Here is a 26,671-nt window from a genome sequence, read left to right on the forward strand (position 1 = left end):
ATTTTACAGCAAGACGCACATTTAGCGCTACAGGACATTTATTCGAGTGATTAATTTTGTACTTAAAACATTTATTTTTAGAGATTTTTGAATTACAAAGAAAGTTTTTCGTGATACATTTTATTCCATTGCTGTAAGCTGTAACACCTGAAGGTATAATTACAATAATCCTCAGGGGGGTACACGTTTACTTTGTGTACCATGTGTCTGGCAAGCACAAGGAGCCCTAGCTAATATGGTATTTGCTTATACAATTTAACACATCGGTACCATATTTCTCTAACACATAAATTACACAGCTATCTGATCATTTAACAGAGAAACAAACATCTTTTTTACTACGTCAGTGACACATGTTTACGCAATTACAGAGTTGTATTACTTCACACTTAAGAAATTGTATTTTGTCTGTACTGTGTGAACTCTCCATATTTTTTCGGAACCATTGTGATACTATGAGAGCTTTGAATGATGTATTTGGTATGGGATCATGATTTTTAAAGAACGTTTGAGGTAGATGACACTTTTGACATGAGCAGAGAATTTTTTTAGATTCTGAAATTATTGCAGAAAGCTACGACGTTTTTGAGATTTGACTGAGGTGTTATGATGTTACTATTACGACGACGATGTGTATTATGCTGCTGAGGTATGTTTATGATCAATAAGCTAATGCTATATGAGTTATTTGATTATGCTACGTATCTCTTATGATGAAATATTGAAGAAGTGTTGACGAATAAGGTAAGGAATAATGAATAGAAGTTAGGGACTCTTGACTTGTGAAAAAGGATGTTGGAAACCGAGAATCGTACTTTAAGAGTTATGAAATGTGTGTAAATGCGTGAATGTATCACAATGCCGGCGAAAATTTTTTGGACACTGTTATATTCATAAGATTTTGATTCTACAGATTTGTAACGCAAATTCTTGACCTGTGAAGACTGTCACTGTAGCGGAAACTGCTGTCGTAAATATTTCCGTAAGAAAGTTAATTGACCACCTGCACGTGCGTCGTCGGGACACAGCTGTGTCAAACACCTGGAGAACAAGCCATTAGGGTGTGCCTTTCATCGCTAATGCGACACCCTCGTTACTTGAAAACATATGATTTTTGTAATGCGTTGTGGGCACACAGCTGTGTCAAACACCTGGAGAACAAGCCATTAGGGTGTGCCTTTCATCGCTAATGCGACACCCTCGTTACTTAAAAACATATGATTACTCGCACTTTGTGCTAATTATTGAAATGCTTATGAATTGATGGGAAATATTCGTACATCTGTACACCTGATTATGGCAAGTGTCTTTCTCCGAGAGTTGAGTGCTACTGACTTACGAAATGCCACATGACTATTGAATGATATTTTTATGCTTTGCTTTTCATAGTTGCTTATTTCATTTAATATCTGGTTTCCAGCTGTGTTGCAGCATTAGTTTTATAAAATAAACTTAGATGCATTTGCTAATGTGAACTCTTTCTGTCAACAGATCTATTAAATAATTATTTTATGATCCACATTCTTTAAAAAAGGAGCACTTGGAAAGGAAAGAACAATAAGAAGGAACTAGTAACAGTAACACATAATTTTCTTTTCAAGTACATGGTAATATTTTTTTACAATCAGTTGTTATGGTGCACCACTTTAATTACATAGACATTAAGATGTGAATAGACATTTACCTTGTCTGCATTGTTGTTTTTACTGTAATATTTTTTCTGCTTGAGCTATGTCATGTCTAGGTATAAGTTGCTGCTGTTTGCCAGGCATAGTGTTATTGAATTTGACTTTTGCTAATTTCTTAATGCTGCTTGCTTCGCAAATCTGCGTTTTTTTACATTGCTGTTTATATTAACTGTTTTATGTGATGCTGCATTGCCTCGTCCCTTAGTTTAGCATCTGAGCTCAGTAGATTTAAGTTAGCTTAAGAGGGGGTAGACTATATAAGAAACTGACTATGGAGAATAGGTAAAGAATGCAATGCGAAGTTATATGAAAAAGATTTGGGCCCAAATGAGTATTGTACAATCAGAAATAATTATTTTGAAAGAAATATGAATAGAATACAGGAAGGAGGTATAGATAGGACTTTTTGGGAATAATGATGAATGAAGGGCGATCTCCGAGAAGTAAAGAAAGTTTTGTTTGCAAAATACTGCAGTAAAACAAACCCTGTCCTTTCCTTTGGTGTTATCCCACTATATGTTTGTGTACCCTTGTGTATTTGTGTTTTTCCTGTCTTTGTGTGTTTAGCTGATGAGAGCTATCTTGTAGAATTTTTCTAGTACTCTGTTATTTTCTTTGTAAAGATGCTTAGACATTATTTATTCTGTTTTGTTTTAATGCTCATGTGTAAAGTTGACGTTTCAAAAGTGATTCTGATCTTTTATGTATGTACTCATGTCATAATGCCTGTAACATTGATGTATATGTTTATTTCTATTCTTTTGTAAAGCCTGTACTACAAATATTATCTGTATTGTTATGTTTTTAATTATGTATTTTGTACCTTTGTCATTGTATTCTTATGTTATAAAATTGTAATTGACAGCAGTTCATCAAATTAAGTAACTTGTAAGTTCCATCTCACTGCACACATTTCTGTTGGTCATAGTATATGGACAATATGTGAGAAGTAGGGACTGATAGTGTTTGCACGTGTGTTAATAATTCAGCAAGGGACTGGATAACAGCATTGCTGGTTCTAAAGACAATTCCAAAAACTTTGTGAGTGCACAAGTGGTGGTTATGGACTTGTTATATTAACTGCAAGACTCTTCACTGGTGATTGTGCACCCGCACAGTCGCAACAGATGGCTGCTGGCCATCTCTACAAGGACTACAGTGGGTCTGCATCTCTGGTGGCCCACCAATACCACAATCTCTACCAGGACTACAGTGGGCCTGTCCACACTTTCTACAAGGACTGCAGTGGGTCTGCACCTCTGGTGGCCCACCAATACCACAATCTCTACCAGGACTACAGTAGGTCTACTCTGTGATGACCTATCTACCAATCTTCTTCAAAATGTCGAATGACTCTGCTGTGGGTTTGCTCTGTTGTGGCCCATTACCTGTCTGCATGTCAAGAGTCAGCACTGTCTTTCCGTTGGAAGGACCACACTACTTCTTCAAGACTGCATGGAAATCCACTACTTCTGTGTGCAATTTTTTTTACTAATGAGACAATCTGAAAAAAACTGTAATTACTATTGTGATGAACGATCAGGACTGTCTTTATGGACTGTGAGAAAATTTTAGCTTTTGACCAACATTGTATCAATAAGTGTGTGCATTGGATATCTTTGTTAGTGTAATTATAAAAAATTTTCTCAAATCATTATTGGCCACTGGCCAAAAAAATTTGTAAAATTTTTTGTGGGGAGCATGGGGGCTATGTAAGTAGGCTGTTTAGATTTTTATATGGGTAATGCCACGTAGCGCTCTGTATGAAAATCACTGGCTGTGCTGTGTGCAGTCTGTGGCTAGTTTGCATTGTTGCCTGCCATTGTTGTCATGAACTGCTATAGCTGGATGTGAACAGCGCGTTGCGTTGCGCAGTTGGAGGTGAGCCGCCAGCAGTGGTGGATGTGGGGAGAGAGATGGCGGAGTTTTGAAAAATGTCATGAACTGCTGTATATATTATGAATATTGAGGTAAATACAGTGTTTGTTCTCTATTAATATCTTTAATTTGCTAACTATCCCTATCAGTAGTTAGTGCCTTCAGTAGTGTGAATCTTTTATTTAGCTGGCAGTAGTGGCGCTCGCTGTATTGCTGTAGTTCCAGTAACGAAGATTTTTGTGAGGTAAGTGATTTGTGAAAGGTATAGGTTAAAGTTAGTCAGGGCCATTGTTTTGTAGGGATTATTGAAAGTCAGATTGCGTTGCGCTAAAATTATTGTGTGCCAGGTTAAGCACAGTCATGTACAATTGTTCTAAGTGGACGTTTCATATGTATAAGTTGTTCTAAGGGGACGTTTCAACATGTATCGTGTTTCTGCGTGCATTCCTCCAACAGAGGAGCGTGCGAATCTGGACGGATACTTCGAAAATAACTGTAAGTACTTGCAAAATACAGCAGCGAAATATTTTCGCGCAGCAAACTTACGTTTGTAGATAAAATTACTTGTTAATTCGCCACGCAAATACATAGTAAGATCATAACCTAATGCACTGAGTTGCGACACATACTTCTGTGAAAATTGTTAATGTCTGGTAGATGGAACGATATTAGTGCCCCTAGCGGCGAGAAAGTCAGCAGTAACATTAATGTTTGTTTTTAATTATTTTTCTACTTAATTAACAAAATAGTTACTATATTTTTGCGTTACGAGCATTAATAAATTATTTAGAGGCATGAATGACCGTGGAATGTAAAAACAGTGAAATCTCACAGATTCAGTGGGAAACCTAAAACTTATTCGTGAAGAAATACTTTTGAGTATCCGTATAAATGCAGCTTACATATTTCATGCCTGAGAATGGTATACTTCTGTTGTTGTCTTTTCTTATTAAGACAAGTATTTTTCTTGAGACGTAACAATTTTGTATAAAGTCTAATGATTCAGGCATTTAAACTTCACTTGTCTTTGTATATATGTAATTACCTTTGCTTCAAAACCAAGTTTGTTTAAGATTCTTGCCGTTTGTGGATCTAATACAGCAGCTAATGTGGAATTGGTTTCCTCGACGTTTTATTGTCACATCTCTTTGATTTCTCTTTGAGCTTCAGTTGCGGTGGCTTATTTGGCACGTTACATAATGTAGGTACTGCATTCCATGCGAGTTTCTTATGTTCCACTTACAGTGATTTGACTGGAAGTGGAATGACCAAAAGTTCACTTTGATGGGTAGACATACGACGTCTTTCTGCAAAATGTCAGGTCTTCTGCTGTTTACCAGCCTTTTATTTTTTGTTCTTCAGTAAATATCTGCAGGTTACAACACAACAGTCAATAAACTGTCCTGTAATGTACCGTTGTGTACCTCCCAGGATCCTTTGGAAATTTAGGAACGACAAATGTGGCGTGAAATGGAGATAACCAAGTTTAGGGCTGTTATTAAGCTTTCTTCTTTGAAGAGTTGGACTGCCACACATGTCAAAATAGAATTGGATGAAGTTTACGCCGACTCTCCACCATCATTGAATACCAATTACTTTTGGATTAATGAATTTAAACGCAGTCTGAGAAGCACCAAAGCCGAAACACTCTCCGGTCGTCCACTTGAGATCACCACAGGGGAAACCATTCAAAAAGCTCGTGATATGGTAATAAAAGACCGACATATAAAAATTCGTGATATTACTTACATTGTAGGCATTTCTACTCAGCGAGTGTATGATACCCTGCACGAAGAATTTGCTGTGAAGAAGCTGTGTGCTCACAGTCGACTAAATCGCATCCGGCACAACATTTCAGCGCAGTGTCTGGTGACGTTCAATCGCAATCTGTAAGACTTCTGGCGTCGCTGATGAAACCTGGATCCATCACTACATGCCAAAGTCAAAACGGCAGTGAAAACAATGGGCGAAGGCTGGTGAAAGTGCACCAAAGGAGGCAAAGAAAATTATATCATCCAGCAATGTTATGGCTACTGTTTCGTGACATTCCCAGGGAATAATCCTCATAGATTACTTGGAAAAAGGCACAACCATAACTGGGTTCTATTATTCCTTATTGTTGGGTCGTTTGAAACTTGGCGTTGGCTTAAAAAATACGAAGATTACAGGAAAAAAGTCCTCTTTCACCAGAATATTGTACCAGCCGATACATCGGCCATAAAAATGGAGGAAGTGCATGAACTGGGCTTTGAATGTTTTCCTCTTTCATCTTATTTAGCCCAAAGTGAATTCTTCCAATCCCCTGATCTGAAACTTTGGCTGGCTGGGAAGATGTGTTTATCAAGTGAGAAAGTGATAGTAGAAATAAAGGAGCATTTTTCAGAGTTTGACGGAACTTATTTCTCCAATTTTATGAAAAAGCTGGACGACCTCTAGACAAAATATATTTTCTTCAAAGGAGACTGTGTCGAGATGATTTATTTATGAAACAAACATTTTTTTATACTTTTTTATCAGGCTTATCAAACCACCCTCGTATGGCCGTTCGCTGTGACCGAGTGGTTCTAGGCCCTTCAGTCCGGAACCGCGCTGCTGCTATGGTCGCAGGTTCGAATCCTGCTTCGGGCATCGATGTGTGTGATGTCCTTAGGTTAGGTAGGTTTAAGTAGTTCTAAGTCTAGGGGACTGATGATCTCAGATGTTAAGTCCCATAGTGCTCAGAGCCATTTGCACAATTTTTTGTATATAATGTAGTCTGTACTGTCCGATTGATTATTAGAGTATCATCTAAAAATTGTAAGTAAATCTGTCAAGAAGTACCCAACATTTTTGGTAAAAATGCTAAACAAAGACATATATGGGTACATAAGTAGATCTTATGTATCTATTTATGTAACATATATATTTGAAAAAGATGTAGCTATATATATAGTCTATGGCTGTCTGAATATTTATTAAAATCTCGTGTAAAATTTACTGATACAAGCGTAACATATTGTTACTCATAGGCCTGCCACAATTCTTCATTTCGTGGAAATATTAATCATAATTTTTTGTATGTTGAGAATTGAGTACAAAGAGTGAGTGAAGGAATCATTGACATGCTCTTCCTTTTAATTGGTATTGTCAGCTAATGGTTGGACGATTTTTTTTTGTATTTGTGTTTCATGTTTAGAATAATGTAAGAGTCTTAATCATAGCAATGCAATACTGAAAATATTTAAGAAATTCTTCTGAATAATGGGATATGTTCGGTATGTTAAAATGTACTCATCACCAATACCTAAAGAACGAGTTGAGTTGCTTGTGAAAACATATTTTTAGAAACATTTCTTGCAGCCACATAGTGGCTTCAGTTACATACTTCTTGAATTTAAAACAACAAAAGATGTATGTCATCTTTATCTCAGTCAGAAGCAGTAATATTCCATAGCTCTTATCATATTCATGTCATGTCTGTTAGCTACAAACGCTTATTACAGACGTGAATAACTATTCCTCACTATTTGTACTGTTTATAACAGCATAGGTTTCAGTTAAATAAAAGTGAATAAGTCTAAAAAAACACATATAGGAATGATATTTATTATTATGGAAGCAATGGAGGAAGGAAATTCCTCAGATTCCGAGTCTGCCAGACCTATCATGTACAGAACAATGTAACATTGTCAGGAGTTGGGAATGGGAGATGTGCAATAGGGAATTACTTAATAGTTTGATACTATTTTATGCAAAAATAATTATACAGAGTACTTTTTCATGTTATTATTTGATATAAATGAACTGCCCGGATCCTATTTACAGAGTGTTAAATACATAAAAAATTACTTAAAATATTATCACACAGTTCATTTTAACAAAAACGAAGTGAAGAGGAAACTACAAACGACAAAGTTCCAAGATTTTACAATCTGATTCTTTACAAGACATCTAGCCATCTTGTTTTTATCGACAAAATCCTAAATAATTTGGAAATTATTTCAAATCAGATTTTCTATGCTATGAGAGTTTTAATGAAATAATGTCATGTAAACCAGCTTCTTTGTTTAAGAGCGTTTGCACACTATTTTACAGCTTGTTTATTTTAGAACGTCAGGAATGATTTGTACTGCAGTCAGTCTCACAATATCTTCATATAAATGTCGAGGAAACTGAAAATACAGAACTTAACGGGACATACTACACAAATTGAGTAGCAACATTATTTGTCATGATTCACTGAACTTTAAGTAGTCTTGGCAGGCTCTTTTTAAATTCAACTTTGTGCACAACTCAGACACATTAAAGTGACGTTGTGTGAGTGCTCAAATACCTGTTTTCAGTAAAGTTTCCACATTTAACAAATTACGCCAATTGTTTGCTATGAAAACCATTAATAAGCGTTCATAGAGTTATGTTTGCTTGTGGTTGTAGTTTATTCCCGTAATTCCTAGAACACAACTGAATATCGTGGATGCAAGAATTTCACGTGTTCTTGCTTTTCTAACGGCAATGTCAAAACACAGTGAATTTTTTGTAATGCTCTTAAACATAGTTGCATTGATTTTGGGTATGTAAATGCTTAACATCATTTTATTTTGACAATTATGTCGAACTAGATACGCTCATTAATCAGTTTTAATCTCGAAACGCATTGCCTGACGTTTCTTACTACTTTCAAGAGAGGAAAAGGGACTTCTCGCATACCTCGTCGTTTTATTGTCTTTAGTACTCACTGACGCTATTTAACAGAGAAGTATTCTGATATAAACTTTTCTATCAGTCTATTATGATGGATGCTCCATCACAAATATACAGATAAATTCTCAGGTACATTTAAAATCTGACCGGAGTAGATAGTGATGTAGCTGTTCGATATATACAAAATACATCGAGTTGTACATTCTTCCGCTAGCATACACTTATGAATTACAAGAGAAAGTTAATTTTATGGATTATGAGAGAAAGTTAACTGACTATGCGTCACTGATCTCAGTAAAAAAATTGTAGTGTTTTTGCGTTTTCATTTACAGAAGTCCTCAGTTCCTAAGAGCATCTTATGTGAACAAAAGGATGTAATAAATAGTAGAAGACCAAAATAAAATGGTTTAAAATAGTATTGTAGAGATCCAATGCGCATTGTTGAAGAGGAGACGAAGTGGTAACAACAGTCTTATGCCACATTTTTTAAAACAAGCTTTCGTATGTGAGATTGTCCGAAACGCAAGATTTTATTTTTGGTATAGTTTTACGTATAGCAGCTAAAGAAATTTTAGGGTTTAAATTTGACTCAGATGGGTCGTAACACGAACGCGCTTGAACAGTAGTTATTCATTGTTGGCGTTAAGGCAACGTGTGTCATCTTTGCTGGTGCCGAACGCCGTTAACAGCGTTGCTTCGTAGGCGGCTGAGGTTGGTTTTCGAATGTGTCGCGGCGTCGCTGGCGGCGTGAGGAGCATGCGCGGTCCTCTTCACCGGACGGCGTAGAGCTTCCAGCGCAGCAGGAAGTAGGCGGCGACCCTTAGGGCCAGCAAGATGCCGCAGAGTGCGACGACGTCGACCCAGAACGGCGTCTGGCCCATGGCGATGGTGTCGAGGAAGACACTGGGGATGCGGTAGTGGCAGTAGAAAACGGAGCAGTCCAGCTTGGGCCGGTCCATGCCGTAGATGGCAGTCACGTAGCCCTCGAGCCCATAGCGCAGGTAGCTGATATATGAGCCCCAGTACAGGTATGGGGGCAGGTCTCGCAACGTCACACCGAAGCCCGCGAACATCATCATCGGCACCGACAGCGTCGGTCCCAGGAACGTGCCGTTCTGCAATAGTAAAGAGGAACGTTACATAGTGCGGGTAATTTTTTGGCAACAGAAAACGCTGATAAGCGCACCTATGAGAAATAACTGCGAAACCTCATTTCTCACAGTACTTTATTACAGATAACAGCGTCAACTGGGGCAAGTCTGAAGTTATTACACTACTGGCCATTAACATTGCTACACCACGAAGATGACGTGCTACAGACGCGAAATTTAACCGACTGGAAGAAGATGCAGTGATATGCAAATGATTAGATTTTCAGAGCATTCGCACAAGGTTGGCGCCGGTGGCAACACCTACAACGTGCTGACATGAGGAAAGTTTCCAACCGATTTCTCACACACGAACAGCAGTTGACCGGCGTTGCCTGGTGAAACGTTGTTGTGATTCCTCGTGTAAGGAGGAGAAATGCGTACCATCACGTTTCCGACTTTGATAAAGGTCGGATTGTAGCCTATCGCGATTGCGGTTTATCGTATCGCGACAGTGCTGCTCGCGTTGGTCGAGATCCAATGACTGTTAGCAGAATATGGAATCGGTGGGTTCAGGAGGGTAATACGGAACGCCGTGCTGGATCCCAACGGCCTCGTATCACTAGCAGTCGAGATGACAGGCATCTTATCCGCATGGTTGTAACGGATCGTGCAGCCACGTCTCGATCCATGAGTCAACAGATGGAGACGTCTGCAAGACAACAACCATCTGCACGAACAGTTCGACGACGTTTGCAGCAGCATGGACTATCAGCTCGGAGACCATGGCTGCGGTTACCCTTGACGCTGCATCACAGACAGTAGCGCCTGTGATGGTGTACTCAACGATGAACCAGGGTGCACGAATGGCAAAACGTCATTTTTTCGGATGAATCCAGGTTCTGCTTACAGCATCATGATGATTATTCCGTGTTTGGAGATATCGCGGTGAACGCACATTGGAAGCGTGTCTTCGTTATCGCCATATTGGCGTATCACCCGGCGTGATGGTATGGGGTGCCATTGGTTACACGTCTCGGTCACCTGTTGTTCGCATTGACGGCACTTTGAACGGTGGGCGTTACATTTTAGATGTGTTACGACCCTTGGCTCTACCCTTCATTCGATCCCTGCGAAATCCTACATTTCTGCAGGATAATGCACGACCGCATGTTGCAGGTCCTGTACGGGCCTTTCTGGATACAAAAAATGTTCGACTGCTGCTCTGGCCAGCACATTCTACAGATCTCTCACCAACTGAAAACGTCTGGTCAATGGTGGCCGAGCAACTGGCTCGTCACAATACGCCAGTCACTACTCTTGATGAACTGTGGTATCGTGTTGAAGCTGCACGGGCATTGTACCTGTACACGCCATCCAAGCTTTGTTTGACTCAATGCCCAGGCGTATCAAGGCCGTTATTACGGCCAGAGGTGGTTGTTGTGGGTACTGATTTCTCAGGATCTATGCACCGAAACTGCGTGAAAATGTAATCACATGTCAGTTTAGTATAATATATTTGTCCAATGAATACACGTTTATCATCTGCATTTCTTCTTGGTGCAGCAATTTTAATGGCCAGTAGTGTATTAATATCGTCTAGGAGGTCGTTAATATACACTAATGAAATAAATCGCAATACCAAAAATTAATTAATGTAGAGTAACGAAATTTTGAGATTTCTTTTATCTATGTAACATATCTAAGTGACTAACATTGCAAGATTACAGGTTAATGTAAGTGCGAGATAGCTCATTGCAAATGTGAGGTACTGGTACGTTAATAACCGTTGTAACCGCCAGGATGTTGAATACAAGCATGTAAACGTGCATGTATTGTGTTGTACAGATATCGGATGTAAGTTTGTGGGATGGAGTTCCACGTCTAGTGCACTTGGTCGGCCACTATAGGGACAGTTAATGCACTTTGTGGTAGGTGCTGGAGTTGTCGTCCGATGAGTGATCGATTGGAGACAGATCCGGTGATCGAGGAAACCAGGGTAGCCCGTCGACAAAGTGTAGAAAATGTTGGGTTACAACAGCGGTATGTGGGCGAACGTTATTGTGTTGGAAAACACCTCGTGGAACGCTGTTCAACAGTACAACAAGTCGAATTTCCAGACTGATGTACAGTTTTGCAGTCAGGGTGCGTTGGATAACCATGACAGTGCTCCTGCTGTCATACGAAGTCGTACCCCAAATCTTAACTCCAGGTGTAGGTCCAGCAGACAGGTTGGGTGCAAATAGGTTGGGTGCAGGGTCTCAACTGGCCTCCTGCTGACCAACTCTCTGCTATCACTGGCACCGAGGCAGAACCAGCGTTCATCAGAAGACACAACTGACCTCTACATCTACATCTACATTTATACTCGGCAAGCCACCCAACGGTGTGTGGCGGAGGGCACTTTACATGCCACTGTCATTACCTCCCTTTCCTGTTCCAGTCGCGTATGGCTCGCGGGAAGAACGACTGTCTGAAGGCCTCTGTGCGCGCTCTAATCTCTCTAATTTTACATTCGTGATCTCCTCCGGAGGTATAAGTAGGGGGAAGCAATATATTCGATACCTCATCCAGAAACGCACCCTCTCGAAACCTGGCGAGCAAGCTACACCGCGATGCAGAGTCTGCCACTTGAGTTTGTTAAACATCTCCGTAACGCTATCACGGTTACCAAACAACCCTGTGACGAAACGCGCCGCTCTTCTTTGAATCTTCTCTATCTCCTCCGTCAACCCGATCTGGCACGGATCCCACACTGATGAGCAATACTCAAGTATAAGTCGAACGAGTGTTTTGTAAGCCACCTCCTTTGTTGATGGACTACATTTTCTAAGGACTCTCCCAATGATCTCAACCTGGTACCCGCCTTACCAACAATTAATTTTATATGATCATTCCACTTCAAATCGTTCCGCACGCATACTCCCAGATATTTTACAGAAGTAACTGCTATCAGTGTTTGTTCCGCTATCATATAATCATACAATAAAGGATCCTTCTTCCTATGTATTCGCAATACATTACATTTGTCTATGTTAAGGGTCAGTTGCCACTCCCTGCACCAAGTGCCTATCCGCTGCAGATCTTCCTGCATTTCGCTACAATTTACTAATGCTGCAACTTCTCTGTATACTACAGCATCATCCGCGAAAAGCCGCATGGAACTTCCGACACTATCAACTAGGTCATTTATATATATTGTGAAAAGCAATGGTCCCATAACACTCCCCTGTGGCACACCAGAGGTTACTTTAACGTCTGTAGACGTCTCTCCGTTGATAACAACATGCTGTGTTCTGTTTGCTAAAAACTCTTCAATCCAGCCACACAGCTGGTCTGATATTCCGTAGGCTCTTACTTTGTTTATCAGGCGACAGTGCGGAACTGTATCGAACGCCTTCCGGAAGTCAAGAAAAATAGCATCTACCTGGGAGCCTGTATCTAATATTTTCTGGGTCTCATGAACAAATAAAGCGAGTTGGGTCTCACACGATCGCTGTTTCCGGAATCCATGTTGATTCCTACATAGTAGATTCTGAGTTTCCAAAAACGACATGATATTCGAGCAAAAAACATGTTCTAAAATTCTACAACAGATCGACGTCAGAGATATAGGTCTATAGTTTTGCGCATCTGCTCGACGACCCTTCTTGAAGACTGCGACTACCTGTGCTCTTTTCCAATCATTTGGAACCTTCCGTTCCTCTAGAGACATGCGGTACAAGGCTGTTCTCCAGTGAGCTCTCGCGTTGACACCACTCAAGTTGTAAATGACGGTGGTTTGGGCTCAGTGAAACGCACGATACAGGGGCTCTGCCTACAGGGCGTCTGCCTCTTCTCGGTAGAGCGACGTGGCCGCCCGCAGCCCGCTCTTCTTGCGACCGTACGTTCTCGTGGCCACCGCTGCCAGCAGTCGTGTACAGCGGTTACACTCCTGTCCAGTCTTTCTGCAGTATCGCAGATGGAACTTGCAGCTCCTCTTAGCCCTATTACACGACGCTAATGACCGTTATAGCACGTGTTTAAAGCAAACCTGACTTGCATTCTCATAGTCGCGTTACTTGGGCCACTCTTATGCGACTTGAGCGAAATCTGAATGGAAATCGTCTTTCAGATGTAGAAACACGCCTATCAGTTCTGTTTCCTTCATTGTATAATGGATGATCAAAAAATTTCCGTTTGAGGATGTTGCTGCAGCATTTATGCAACGAAGCGCGACTTCGATACGCGTAGTCCGATTCGCAGCCTGTGTGTTGAGACTGGTGAACCACCACTTGGCAGTGCAGACTCCATTCCAGGTTCTCCACTGGACCGACCTTTTAGAAATAGGCCACGAGCAACGGACCATTGGGGATTCGCCCGCGGTAGGACAGTGCTCTTGGTGCAGACGACATTTCTGTGCTTCATCGAGTTGAAGTCGTTCGCCGCTCTGGTTACTACGCATACGGAGGATTACAGGGTGGTCCAAAAGTCTGGAAACACCCTGATAAAATCCAAATGGAGCAGCAAACAAGGAAACAGAGTCCCTACACACGAGGAACGGGAAGGGGGAAACTTTGTAGGGTATGCCACCAACATGGCGGCCATCTTGAAAGCCGCCATCTTGGATTCAAAATTTCAAATGGGAATGTGCTCATCTGACATACCAGACAGATAGAGAATTTCACCAGAAAAACCATGCCGTTGTTATTTTAAACATAGCTTTATTCATTCTAGGGTTATAGCCAATTACTTCCGGCAGCAGTGGGACGCTCGGAAGCGTGAATATTACGTACTGAGAAGTCATAAAATGGAGTCTGAAACGGTGCAAAGTGACTATCCCATGCCTGATACGTTACATGTGTTTAACTGTTAGGTATAATTCACTCATGCTAACGTTTTAATCAACGGTTATCTGAGGTTATTGGATGAAGAAGTGTTTCCCTTGTTGTTAACGGAGGACGGACATTTCCGGAATTCTTCCATCATGTTGAGCCCCACCACATTATGGGCACAATGTGCGAGCATACCTCGCTGTGCAGTTCCCTCAAAAGTGGATTGGTCATAGGGAGTGGCTTCCACATTCACCAGATTTGACTCCGTTGGATTTTTATCTTTGGGGTCATGTCAAAGCAATGGTCTATTCTGTGAAAATACGGGATTTGCATCATCTAAAGCAGCGCATTGTTGATGCGTGTGGTCAAATTCAGCCAGATGTGTTGGTCAAAGTTCATCAGGACTGGGTTCGGAAGATAGCATTAACAAGCCAACATAATGGACAACATATCGGGCCATTCCTATGACTGTTGATGATCTCTCAGGACTGTGTAACTTCGGCGTAATGTCTCGTCGGCACATAACACACATGCTGCAGAGCGTCCCACCGCTGCCACATGTAACTGGCTATAACCCGAGAATGAATAACGCTATGTCTAAAATAACAACGGCATTGTTTTTCTTGTGAAATTATCTATCTGTTTGATATGTCACATGACCATATTCCTATTTGAAATTTTGGAGTTGAATCCAAGATGGCGGCTTTCTAGATGGCCGCCATGTTGGTGGCATTGCCTATAAAGTTTCCCCCTTCCCGTTCCTCGAGTGTAGGGACTCTGCTTCCTTGTTTGCTACTCCATTTGAATTTTATGAGGGTGTTTCCGGACTTTTGGACCACCCTGTATATTATATCTATCAGTGTGGAAGAAGATTTTTACTCCGGCCTCTTTTTTTAAATCGATCTGTTACAGAATTGTAGCCGAGCGCTACGACTGTGCGTTCGTTTACTCTGATGGGTCTAAAGTAGGATGAATCCTTAGGCTGTGCTGTGTTATTTCCTGACTGTGTCATCACGCTTCGCTTATGATACATTCACAATGTATGAAGCTGAATTATATGCGATCTTGAGGGCACTGGAGTAGACGCAAAGGCTTCCTGCTATCAAATTCCTCATACGCACCGACTCCCTAAGTGTTTTCAGGCTATCGATCACATGTATCCACTTCAAAAGTACCTTCAGGTGATTCAAGACACCCTTTTCCACTTACAGCGGCAGGGAGAGGAAGTGTCATTGCGGTGCTGGGGACCGCGGCACGAGGGCACTCACGGAATTGAAGTAGCTATACTGGTGTCCAAATTGAAAGCGAGGAACCACTATTTCCCTGTCTTGCCTCTAATTCACCGTACAATCATACAAACTGTCAACAGATGTCCGTATAATCGTTACCTGCAAGGAAAATGGCATCCCGATTAATGGACAAAAACGTCAACGATGACGTCAGGGCACCTATTAAACAGGGTAGTGTTTGCCGGGTAGTCCCACATCCTCAATCGCTGTGTATACAGTCATCGACGGTACAGAGTGGCACAAAGAAGGCGCCTACCAGACTCTCTGCGTGGATGGCCCAAAAAGAATGGAAGCAGGACAGTCGCAAACCGATGAGGCCTGATGGCTTAATGTGAATCGTTCTGTTGTTTCTCTGATGTGGCAAGAATTTAGAAAGACCGAAACAGTATCCCAAAGACCAGGGAGAGGCGGACCACGAGTGATATCAGAAAGAGAGGACCGCTATTTGGATGTAAGGGAACCATAATACCTCATTAGTACTGCATGGCAACTGGCATCTGACCTCGCACCAGCCACTGGATTTCTTGTATCGAGATAAATGTTGCCCAGAATGTTTCGGCAGAATGCCCTTTATTGTTAGGGACTTGCTGTATGTGTACCTCTGATGCGTCTTCACAGAAGGGAACGTCTATAGTGGACTCGTCAACATGCCACATGGGCGGTCGAACGTAGGGCCAAAATTCTTTCCAGAGATGAGTCCTGATTTGGTCTGGAGAGTGAGACTCGACGTATTCGCGTCTGGACGGACCCAAACATTATGGAAAGAGACCTATATCGACGAGGATCCCTAATGCTGTGGACAGGAATTATGCTGAGCACATGAACACCTCTTCATGAAATTGTATGGGTGAATCAGCAAGGCTTAACTGCTGCCAGGTACCGTGAGGAGATCTTGGGACCTCATGTGTGGTTGTGTGCGTGCCTAGACTTGGACGACAATGATCGACTTCATAGAGCAAGACCTGCTGATGTTTACTTGGAAACGGAGGATATTGCACGCATGGCGTGGCCTGCTCGCTCTCCCGATTTGAATCCCATAGAGCATGTCTGGTATGGACTAGGGAGTCACGTTGCATCATTGCAGCATCCACCAACCACTCTCCAAGACTTGTGACTAGCTCTGGAGGAAGAATGGGCGTTATTGTATCAACATGAGATTGACGATATTATTCACAGCATGCCCCGTCACTGTCAGGCCAGAGGTGGTAATACCCTGTACTTATTAGCGCTTTAACCAGCTGTCGGAATGTTTGTGCAAAACCGTTAAGCTGAAAAAAACGAAGAACATTTTTGTCTACCGTTATGCAAATTTCAGTTGTTTAATTTGTGTGTTCTTTACATTGTTTTTACTTTACTATCACCTGTTTATACTGTTCTGTGGCAAAATGAATAAACATTTCCAAAATTTCCATTTGGTGCTTTAATTTGGCACACCTGTGTATAATTCCTGAATGTGCTAACCCTGTCCATGGTGTCTGAAACAAAACATTCTGTGTCTGTGATAGGAGGAACTGTTAGAGTTGGAGGACAGAAGCTGAGACCCGTGAAACCAATGATACGGCCGTGGCGTTCCTCCTTCCGGCCTCTGCCCCGGGAACACTGTCCTCTGACCCATGGATTCCTCCTTCGACAGGAAGACCAACCGGTATGGAGTACTATGGTGTACAGGTTTCTACATGATACATTTTACGTGGATGTGTTTCATTCCAAGCCGCGAGGGCTGCAACCCATTTACTAGTTGACCCGCCCTCTATTTTAGGTGATAATGAATAGGGTGTGGTTCGTCTTTTAAGATTCTATGTGATGTCTGATTTTCTCAGTAGTGTCTTACATAGAAGGCTTTAACGAGTTTCTAGGGTGGTTATTTCATATTTTATTTTCCAATTGATCGTATAGGCTCATTTCCTTGCTCCGCTATTTTACACATTGGGCGGCTGTAGTCTGCGTATTTTACTCACACACTGCCTTGAGGCATACGTCTTTTGCTGTTTTGTGTTGCAGTGTGATTGAGAGAATGCCAAGATGGCTGTGAGTTATATTTTTTAATTTACATTTTGTAGCATTCTTCTCACAACCCGTAACCACACTTGTATTCTTTAAGTTGATTGCGGGCGCTGATGACGCCGCCGCTGAGTACCTATACATACCACCAACACGTATATGATCACCGACATCTAGGCAAAGAATTAGTGTATCATTAATGTATTTCCGACGTTCGTGTTTTAAGCGCGGGAAGCTGAACTACGGCACGGAAACGTGCACTAGGGCGAAATTATTGCCAAATGCGCCCAAACAGGACCAACCGGTAGATATCCATATGAGAATGAAGAATGAATGTGTAGCAGCATGTCTGTCGAAATGCACAACTATGGAATGGTGTGTCAAGTTCTGGGTGATGCAGCTTCACGATAACAAAACACGTCCCTGCATCGCAAATATCGGAACGCAGAAATTGAACCAACTCCAGTGGGAACACTCGAGCACCCATCCTATTATCCTGACCCATCCGCATGCAATTATCACCGCTCCGGTCTCTTAAAAAAGGCCTTGTAGGGTCAACGATTCCTGTCAGAGGAAGATGTGTAGCAGGCAGCAGGACACGGAGTTTTACCAAACGCTTATCTTCAACCTGTTGCGTCAATGAGATACTGCCTGAATGCTCAGGGTGATTTTTCCTGATTGGCATACCGATTCGGAACTGTATGGCCTTCGAACGGAAAGCTTTTGATATTGAACAGCAAGGGCCCCAACACACTTCCCTGGGGCACATTTGTAGACGACTCTCGGTCCAAGATAATACGCTGTTTCCTTCCTACCAAGGAATCCTTCATCTAGTCACAAATTTCGCTTGATATCCTTCACTATCGAACTTCCGATGATAAGCACACGTAGGCTTTTATTTGGATGTCGAGAAATACTGCATCAATCTGACTGTCTTGATCCGTAGCTTTCAGGATGCCAGGTAACAGTAGTGGGTTGAGTTCCACCATTTTGATGTTTTCGGAAATACATACTGGCTGGCATGAAGAAGGTCGAACTGATACCTCATTACATTTGAGCCCAGAATATCTTTTAACATTCAACAACTACAGATGTGAAGGATAGTAGACAGTAGTGTTGTGGATTCCTTCTACTGACCCTCTTATAGATGAATCTAACCTTCGCTGTTTCCCAATCAGTGGGCAAAGTTTTTGTTCGACGCATTGTAGGTATATTTGAGCCGATGTAGAATGAAACTGGGATTCGACCAGGCCCCGGAGCATTGTTCAGTTTTAAAGATTTCAGCCGTTTCTCAACGTCACTGGCCCTGATACATAATTGAAGTAGCGTGACAATTAAATTGAGACAATACCCATGGATTTTCCTTTATAAAGGGACATTTGATGACAGAGATAAGCATTTCTGCTTGTGCTTGGCTACACTCAGTTCTAGTTCCTCTCCCATCCATGAATGTCTGGACACTAACTTTGGTGCCATTAACAGTCTTCATACACAGTCCAATCACATTAACGTAATCGGTCCCTATGTTCGGCGTCATCGTCCAATAAGCACTAACAGACGACAGATGGCAGCGCTAGCAGTGGAGGGTACATGAAGCGTGTCGGGGGAAGCGGGAAACAATGCGTTCGGTGTCGTAATGCAGAAACGGAACGATTTATCTGACGACCAAAAGGGCATAGCGAACTTTACTGCTTGTGGGTCTCCTCAGTAGTCGCCTGGTTGATGCACCGATGCTCACTACTGTTCATCGACGATGAAGACTGGAATTTGTATTCCAGTACCGCAACTCAACATCGACTGAATGGGGAAGGGTGGCCTTTTCAGATGAATCACGTATTAAGATGGGTCCTTCCTAGAGGGCATTCCGTCGGTGATCTTGTCATTCTGGAAGCCACAATGGACCGACACCAGTATGCCTCTATCTATGGAGATCATGTCCACCCCTACATGCAATTTCTTTCTCCTCAGCACGATGGGACCTATCAGAAGCTCGCAGTGTATGTGCACTGCTCGAAGAGCACCAGAATACATGTACCGTACTACCCTGGCCACCAGACTCCCCATATGTAAACCCAATCAAGAATCTGTGGGACCATCTCAAACAGGCTCTGCGTGCCATGGGGCCTCAACCGTGAAACCTAGCCGGGCTAGTCATAGCACTGGAGTCGACATGGCTCCACATCCCTGTTGGTATCTTCCAGAATTGGCTCTCTACCTGCAATTCTCGCTCTGCAAAAGACGGTTATTGAGGCTTTTGACAGATGGTCACATTAAAGTTGCTGGACAGCGTATTAAGTGTACTATGACCAGAATTTTTTTGGACTTTATGAGAGATCATTCGATAACATTCTGCTAAGATAGCCGTTGACGTTTTCACGCATTCCTCTGTAAACATCCAAATGTTGTTCATTCGGCATCGCTCTCTACCTGTAGACCTTCCTTTTTTGTTATACGCCTATGGCGCAGTAATCTCTGTTCCTTTAGGTCTTTTTCATTTGCGTGATGTATCCAGCCACATACAAGTCACGTATCTCACTGACATCCGGCAGCTGACACTCACCACGACGCTGAAGACGGCGCCGATCATGAGACCAAAGCTCTGCGCGACGAAGACGACGAGCATGCTGATGGCGAAGAACATTCCGAATCGCTCCCACACTAGCGGCTGCGCGCTCATGAGGTATACCAGCACCGAGAAGATGGCACAGCACAGGACCTGTGGAAAGACTCCAGTCAGGATTCAGACATTCTCTTACTTCTTATATCTAACAAAGCACTCCGTAAATTAAATGTTTCGTGTCTGTGGAACAGGAATTCAAACGATAGTTCTGTACTCATATTTATCAAACTAAGAGGAACATGCATATAAATACACTCTATCATCAAAAGTATACGAACACTCATACGTAATGCAGAATCGAGCCCTAGATGTCACGAAATGCAGACTCACCAGTAGAGAAGTAGGTGGGCGTACTGGAGAAGCAGTAACGGTAGATAGGTCACTTGGAAGAGTCATTGGGTCTCACGTGAGTGGCAAATCCATCAGGGACATTTCATCCCTTCTAAAGCTGCCTAAATCGACTGTTGATGATGTGATTGTGAAGCTGAAACGCGAAGGAACATCCACAGCTAAAACACGACCCGACAGACCTCAGCTACCGACAGTCAGGAACCGTCGAGCCATAACAGCTATATGATACGTCAATGCCATTCTCTGATCGATAGTGCAACCATATCGGCGGCATATTGGCGAGACATTCGTCTTCATGGACGAATTCGCTCCCCCATCGTGCACATCTTGAGAATGACTTCTTCAGGATAGCGATATCGCTCGACTAGAGTGGTCAGCATGTTCTGCAGACATGAACCCTATCGAAAATGCCTGGGATGGATTGAAAATGGCTGTTTATGGACGACGTGACCCACCAACCACTCTGAGGGATCTACGCCGAATCGCCATTGAGGAGTGGGACAATCTGGATCAACAGTGCCTTGATGAACTTGTGGATAGTATGCCACGACGAATACAGGCATGCATCAATGCAAGAGGACGTGCTACTGGATATTAGAGGTACCGGTGTGTACAGCAATCTGGACCACCACCTCTGAAGGTCTCGCTATATGGTGGTACAACAACCAATGTGTGGCTTTCATGAGCAATAAAAAAGGCGGAAATGATGTTTATGTTGATCTCTATACTAATTATCTGTACATGTTCCGGATGTCTCGGAACCGAGGTGATGCAAAACTTTTTTTGATGTGTGTACTTAGCTATAGATATTAACAACAAGAGAAGCCCAAGAGACACGAGGAGCTGTCAACTAGGCGACATCATGCTTGTACGAAGGATTAGGACCCATATACAGACTTGCACCCGGAACACCCCCAAAACATATGCTAAAAACACTAAAGGAAAAGACAACCGCAACAAGACATGCTACACGGCAAATTAAGTTGGAAAGATAAAGTGGAAATTCACTGACGCACAAGCTACTAGCGAGGGAACCTCCCCATCGCACCCCCCTCAGATTTAGTTATAAGTTGGCACAGTGGATAGGCCTTGAAAAACTGAACACAGATCAACTGAGAAAACAGGAAGAAGTTATGTGGAACTGTGAAAAAATAAGCAAAATATGCAAACTGAGTAGTTCATGGGAAGATAAGCAATATCAAGGACTATATGACCTTAGGAGCGCTGTGGTCTCCTGGTAACGTGAGCAGCTGCGGAACGAAAGGTCCTTGGTTCTAATCCTCCATCGAGTGAAAATTTTAATTTTTTATTTTCAGTTTATGTGACAAACTCTTATGTTTTCATCACTTTTTTGGGAGTGATTATCACATCCACAAGAAAACCTAAATCGGGCAAGGTAGAAGAATCTTTTTACCCATTCGCCAAGTGTACAAGTTAGGTGGGTCGACAACATATTCCTGTCATGTGACGCACATGCCGTCACCAGTGTCGTATAGAATATATCAGATGTGTTTTCCTGTGGAGGAATCGGTTGACCTATGACCTTGCGACCAAATGTTTTCGGTTCCGATTGGAGAGGCACGTCCGTTCGTCTACTAATCGCACGGTTTTGCGATGCAGTCGCAAAACACAAACACTAAACTTATTACAGTGAACAGAGACGTCAATGAACGAACGGAAAGATAATAACTATGCAAAAATAAAGAAAGCAAAATTTTCACTCGTGGGAAGACTTGAACCAAGGATCTCTCCTTCAGCAGTTGCTCACGCTACCACGGGACCACGGCACTCCTCAGCCAATGTTCTCCTAGATGTTGCTTATATGGCCCATGGACTACTCACTTTGTAAATTTTGCTTATTTTTTCACAGTTCCATGCAACTTCTTCCTGTTTTCTCAATTGATCTGTGTTCAGTTTATCAAGGCCTATCCACTGAGCCAAGTTATAACTAAATCTGAGGGGGGTGCGATGGGGAGGTTCCCTTGTAGGCAGCTTATGTAAGGATACTTCGAGTACTTCCGGGAAGAAGCAGGTAAGATAAGTAAAGATGGAAACAATAGTCGTTGGAGAGAACAGGCAAGACAAAAGCACTGGGGTCAAGGATAACTGAAGGACCCTCCAACTTATCGAAAATCTAGTCTGTAATGTCACTTCATGTGTGTCCACAAAATATATAATTTGTGAATAATAAAACCACTTTAAATGTCCACAATGGACTATCATATTCTTTATACAAGATGTACTTTATCTCATCATGTATTGCATTAAGTTATTGGGTAGTTTCTGTTTCTGGCCATTGTCCAGTGCCTGTAATAGCAATACAACTCACTTTTGTATTACTTACAATTGCGTCAGTGATATGTGCTTCATATTTAAAAACTATTAAGACATACGTGGGAGAACGATCACACACACACACACACACACACAAACACACACGTCGAAAATCCGCGAGTATAGTCTTACTCAACACCACGTATTGCTTACAGGAACAGATTTTGTAATAAGTCATGTAACTAATATGCTCTTCACAGGCTACTAGTGAAATACGTGACGGAATGGAGGTCATATTGTGTAAACACTTCCACATCCTAGGTGGATATTTAAAACGGTTTTATCACTCAAAAAATATACTAATGATTAAGACAGGAATGTGAGATCCCGTAGAGCAAATGAAACTTGTGCTTAATGTTAAAGAAGTTAGTGTATCATCAATCAGCTTAATTCTACAGACAATGATGTACACTACTGGCCATTAAAATTGCTACACAACGAAGATGACGTGCTACAGATGATGCAGTGATATGCAAATGATTAGCTTTTCAGAGCATTCACACAAGGTAGGAGCTAATGGCGACACCCACAACGTGCTGACATGAGGAAAGTTTCCAACCGATTTCTCATACACAAACAGCAGTTGACCGGCGTTGCCTGGTGAAACGTTGTTGTGACGCCTCGTGTAAGGAGGAGAAATGCGTACCATCACGTTTCCGCCTTTGATAAAGGTCCGATTGTAACCTATCGCGATTGCGGTTTATCGTATCGCGACATTGCTGCTCGCGTTGGTCGAGATCCAATGACTGTTAGCAAAATATGGAATCGGTGGGTTCAGGAGGGTAATACGGAACGCCGTGCTGGATCCCAATGGCCTCGGATCTCTAGCAGTCGAGATGACAGGCATCTTATCCGCATGGCTGCAACGGATCGTGCAGCCACGTCTCGATCCCTGAGTCAACGGATGGGGACGTTCGCAAGACAACAACCATCTGCACGAACAGTTCGACGACGTTTGCAGCAGCATGGCTGCTGTTACCCTTGACGCTGCATCACAGACAGGAGCGCCGGCGATGGTGTACTCAACGACGAACCTGGGTGCACGAATGGCAAATCGTCATTTTTTCGGATGAATCCAGATTCTGTTTACAGCATCATAATGGTCGCATCCGTGTCTGGCGACATCGCTGTGAACGCACATTGGGAGCGTGTATTCGTCATCGCCATGCTGGTGTATCACCCGGCTTGATGTTATGGGGTGCCATCGTTTACACGTCTCGGTCACCTCTTGTTCGCATTGACCGCACTTCGAACAGTGGACGTTACATTTCAGATGTGTTACGACCCGTGGCTCTTCCCTTCATTCGATCCCTGAGAAACCCTACATTTCTGCAGGATAACGCACGACATAATGTTGCAGGTCCTGTACGTGCCTTTCTAGATGCAGAAACCGTTCGCCTGCTAACCTGGCCAGCACATTCTCCAGATCTCTCACCAACTGAAAACATCTGGTCAATGATGGCCGAGCAACTGGCTCGTCACAATACGCCAGTCACTACACTTGATGAACTGTGGTATCGTGTTGAAGCTGCATGGGCAGCTAGCTGTACCTGTACACGCCATCCAAGCTCTGTTTGACTCAATGCCCAGGCGTATCAAGGCCGTTATACGGCCAGAGGTGTGTGTTCTGGGTACTGATTTTTCAGGATCTACGCACCCAAATTGCGTGAAAATGTAATCACATGTCAGTTCTAGTATGATATATTTGTCCAATGAATACCCGTTTATCATCTGCATTTCTTCTTGGTGCAGCAATTGTAATAGCCAGTAGTGTAAATATAGCTGCTGTAACAGTGGTAACAACTATTTATGCTAACCGATGCAGGACAATTCATTCGGAACAGATTTTATTTTCGAAAAGTACGGTAGAAAACTCACAAGACATGTAAATAGTCATCAGGAGGGGAACACGTAAACACAATGTACGAATTTTATCCAAAAATACCTCTGGCTGAGCAGTAATGGGATGAATAACTCTTTGACAAGCGTATTATCAGTAATTGGTTTGACTGCTTATGTACTTACTGCGACAGGAATATCGACGATGGTTGTGGACACGTAATATGACTTGAGTGAGTACCACCGATTAAAATGTTCTTTCTTCAGAATATTCATTTCCATTGGAACTGAAAGAGAAACATCAAAGTTAGATACAGCTTAGGATGTCGTCATGTTTACAAATGTAGTAGATATGATACGATCGAAAGGCATTTCTTCGCTACTACTATGTAGCTATACACCTCTCTTCAGACTTATTTTAATAGTGTGTATATAAAGAGATGCATATTATTGAGGAATACAGGTTGTAGAGTTATTAGAGGAAATAAAAAAGAACACTTTTGTTACGTGACACAAACGTTACAGATGGATCGTTTACCCCAGCCACAATAACAATGTCTGGCAATTTGAAAATCCTGAGTTAATTCACGTGTTCCACCATCAAAAGAGATTCATCATTAAGTAGCCGAGTACCCGACGTTGCGCATGTACTCATATTCCAGTCTGCTATTAAGTCATCTCCTCCTCCCACCCCTCTCTGTCCAACTCCTCTTTTCTTCCTCTGTCCGCCTAATGTGTGTATCAAACTTGGCTGATATTTATCCAGGGGCTTAGATTCTACCCATGGCTTTTCCCGCGTACGCAAGCGTCACAGATGTCTAAGATATTTCACACATATACGAGGGTTGGAACTGTAATAGTGGCAACTATTTATTTACAGCTCGTACAAAATAGATACGAGTTTCAAAGTTTTACTGACCTTCAAAGTAGTCACCATCATTGCGTATAACTCTTTGCCAGCGATGTGGAAGTCGTAGGATACTCTTAGCGGTTCCATTTGTGTTCACAGTTCGAGCGGCGCGGTCTATTTCCCGACGATTTTGTAGCAGTTCTGAAGCGAACACTGTGAAGTGTTCCTTTCAGTTTAGAAATCGAGTTGAACTCACGAGAGCTTAAGACAGGGGAGTGCAATATGTGGTATAGCACTTAGCAGTCCCATCTGTCAAACAAATCAGTAATAGCTTGCGCTGTACGTGCTTGAGCATTGTCCTGCAAAATGATGGTCAGGTCCGGCAGAAGGTGTCATCACTTCTGTCTCTAAGCTGGTCGTAGGCTGTGTTCCAAAAATGTCCTCTTTGTATATGGTTCAAATGGCTCTGAGCACTATGGGACTTAACATCTGAGGTCATCAGTCGCCTAGAACTTAGAACTACTTATACCTAACTAACCTAAGGACATCACACACATCCATGCCCGAGGCAGGATTCTAACCTGCGACCGTAGCGGTCACGCGGTTCCAGACTGAAGCGCCTAGAACCGCTCGGCCACTGCGGCCGGTTCCCCGTTGTATATCAACGCCCGTCAGCAGCTGATGGTATTGACTTAATTGTAATTTCATTTAGAGTGAGGTGGCAAGTCATGGAACAGCGATATGCACGTATACAGATGGCGGTAGTATCGCATACACAAGGTATAAAAGGGCAGTGCATTCGCAGAGTTGTCATTTGTTCTCGAGTGCTTCAAGTTAAAAGGTTTCCGAAGTGATAATGGACGCACGACGCGAATTCACAGACTTTGAACGCGGAATGGTACTAGGTGCTAGGCGCACGGGACATTCAGTTTCGGAAATCGTTAGGGAATTCAATATTCCAAGATCAATAGTGTCAAGAATGTGCCGGGAAAACCAAATTTCAGGTATTGCCTTTCACGATAGACAACGCAGTGGTCGACGGCTTTCACTTGGTGACAGAGAGCAGCGACGTTTTCGTAAAGTTGTCAGTGCTAATAGCAAAACAACATTGCGTGAAATAACCCAAGAAATCAATGTGGAACATACGACGAAAGACCTTTTGCAGACATTCATGGATTTCATGTTCTCGAACGACGAACGCAAAGCCACTGGGCCACAATTGTTCGCGATTGATTTGAA

The 26,671-nt window shown here is 42.5% G+C and overlaps 1 protein-coding gene across 1 annotated transcript in view; it reads right to left on the minus strand.

Moving 5' to 3' along the window:
- Positions 1-7,316: 7,316 nt before the first annotated feature.
- The window catches only part of LOC126092144 (ATP-binding cassette subfamily G member 4), a 218,310-nt gene continuing 198,955 nt past the window's right edge, over positions 7,317-26,671 (minus strand). Inside the window, exons 9-11 of the mRNA XM_049907611.1 lie at positions 24,769-24,869; positions 19,999-20,154; positions 7,317-9,361 (exon numbers count right to left, since the gene is read on the minus strand). Of these exons, the coding sequence (XP_049763568.1) occupies positions 9,017-9,361; positions 19,999-20,154; positions 24,769-24,869 (602 nt within the window). The 3' untranslated portion in view covers positions 7,317-9,016. The remainder of the gene's footprint in view (positions 9,362-19,998; positions 20,155-24,768; positions 24,870-26,671) is intronic.

The sequence above is a fragment of the Schistocerca cancellata genome, chromosome 7 (genome assembly GCF_023864275.1).
Source record: "Schistocerca cancellata isolate TAMUIC-IGC-003103 chromosome 7, iqSchCanc2.1, whole genome shotgun sequence".
Lineage (NCBI taxonomy): Eukaryota > Metazoa > Arthropoda > Insecta > Orthoptera > Acrididae > Schistocerca > Schistocerca cancellata.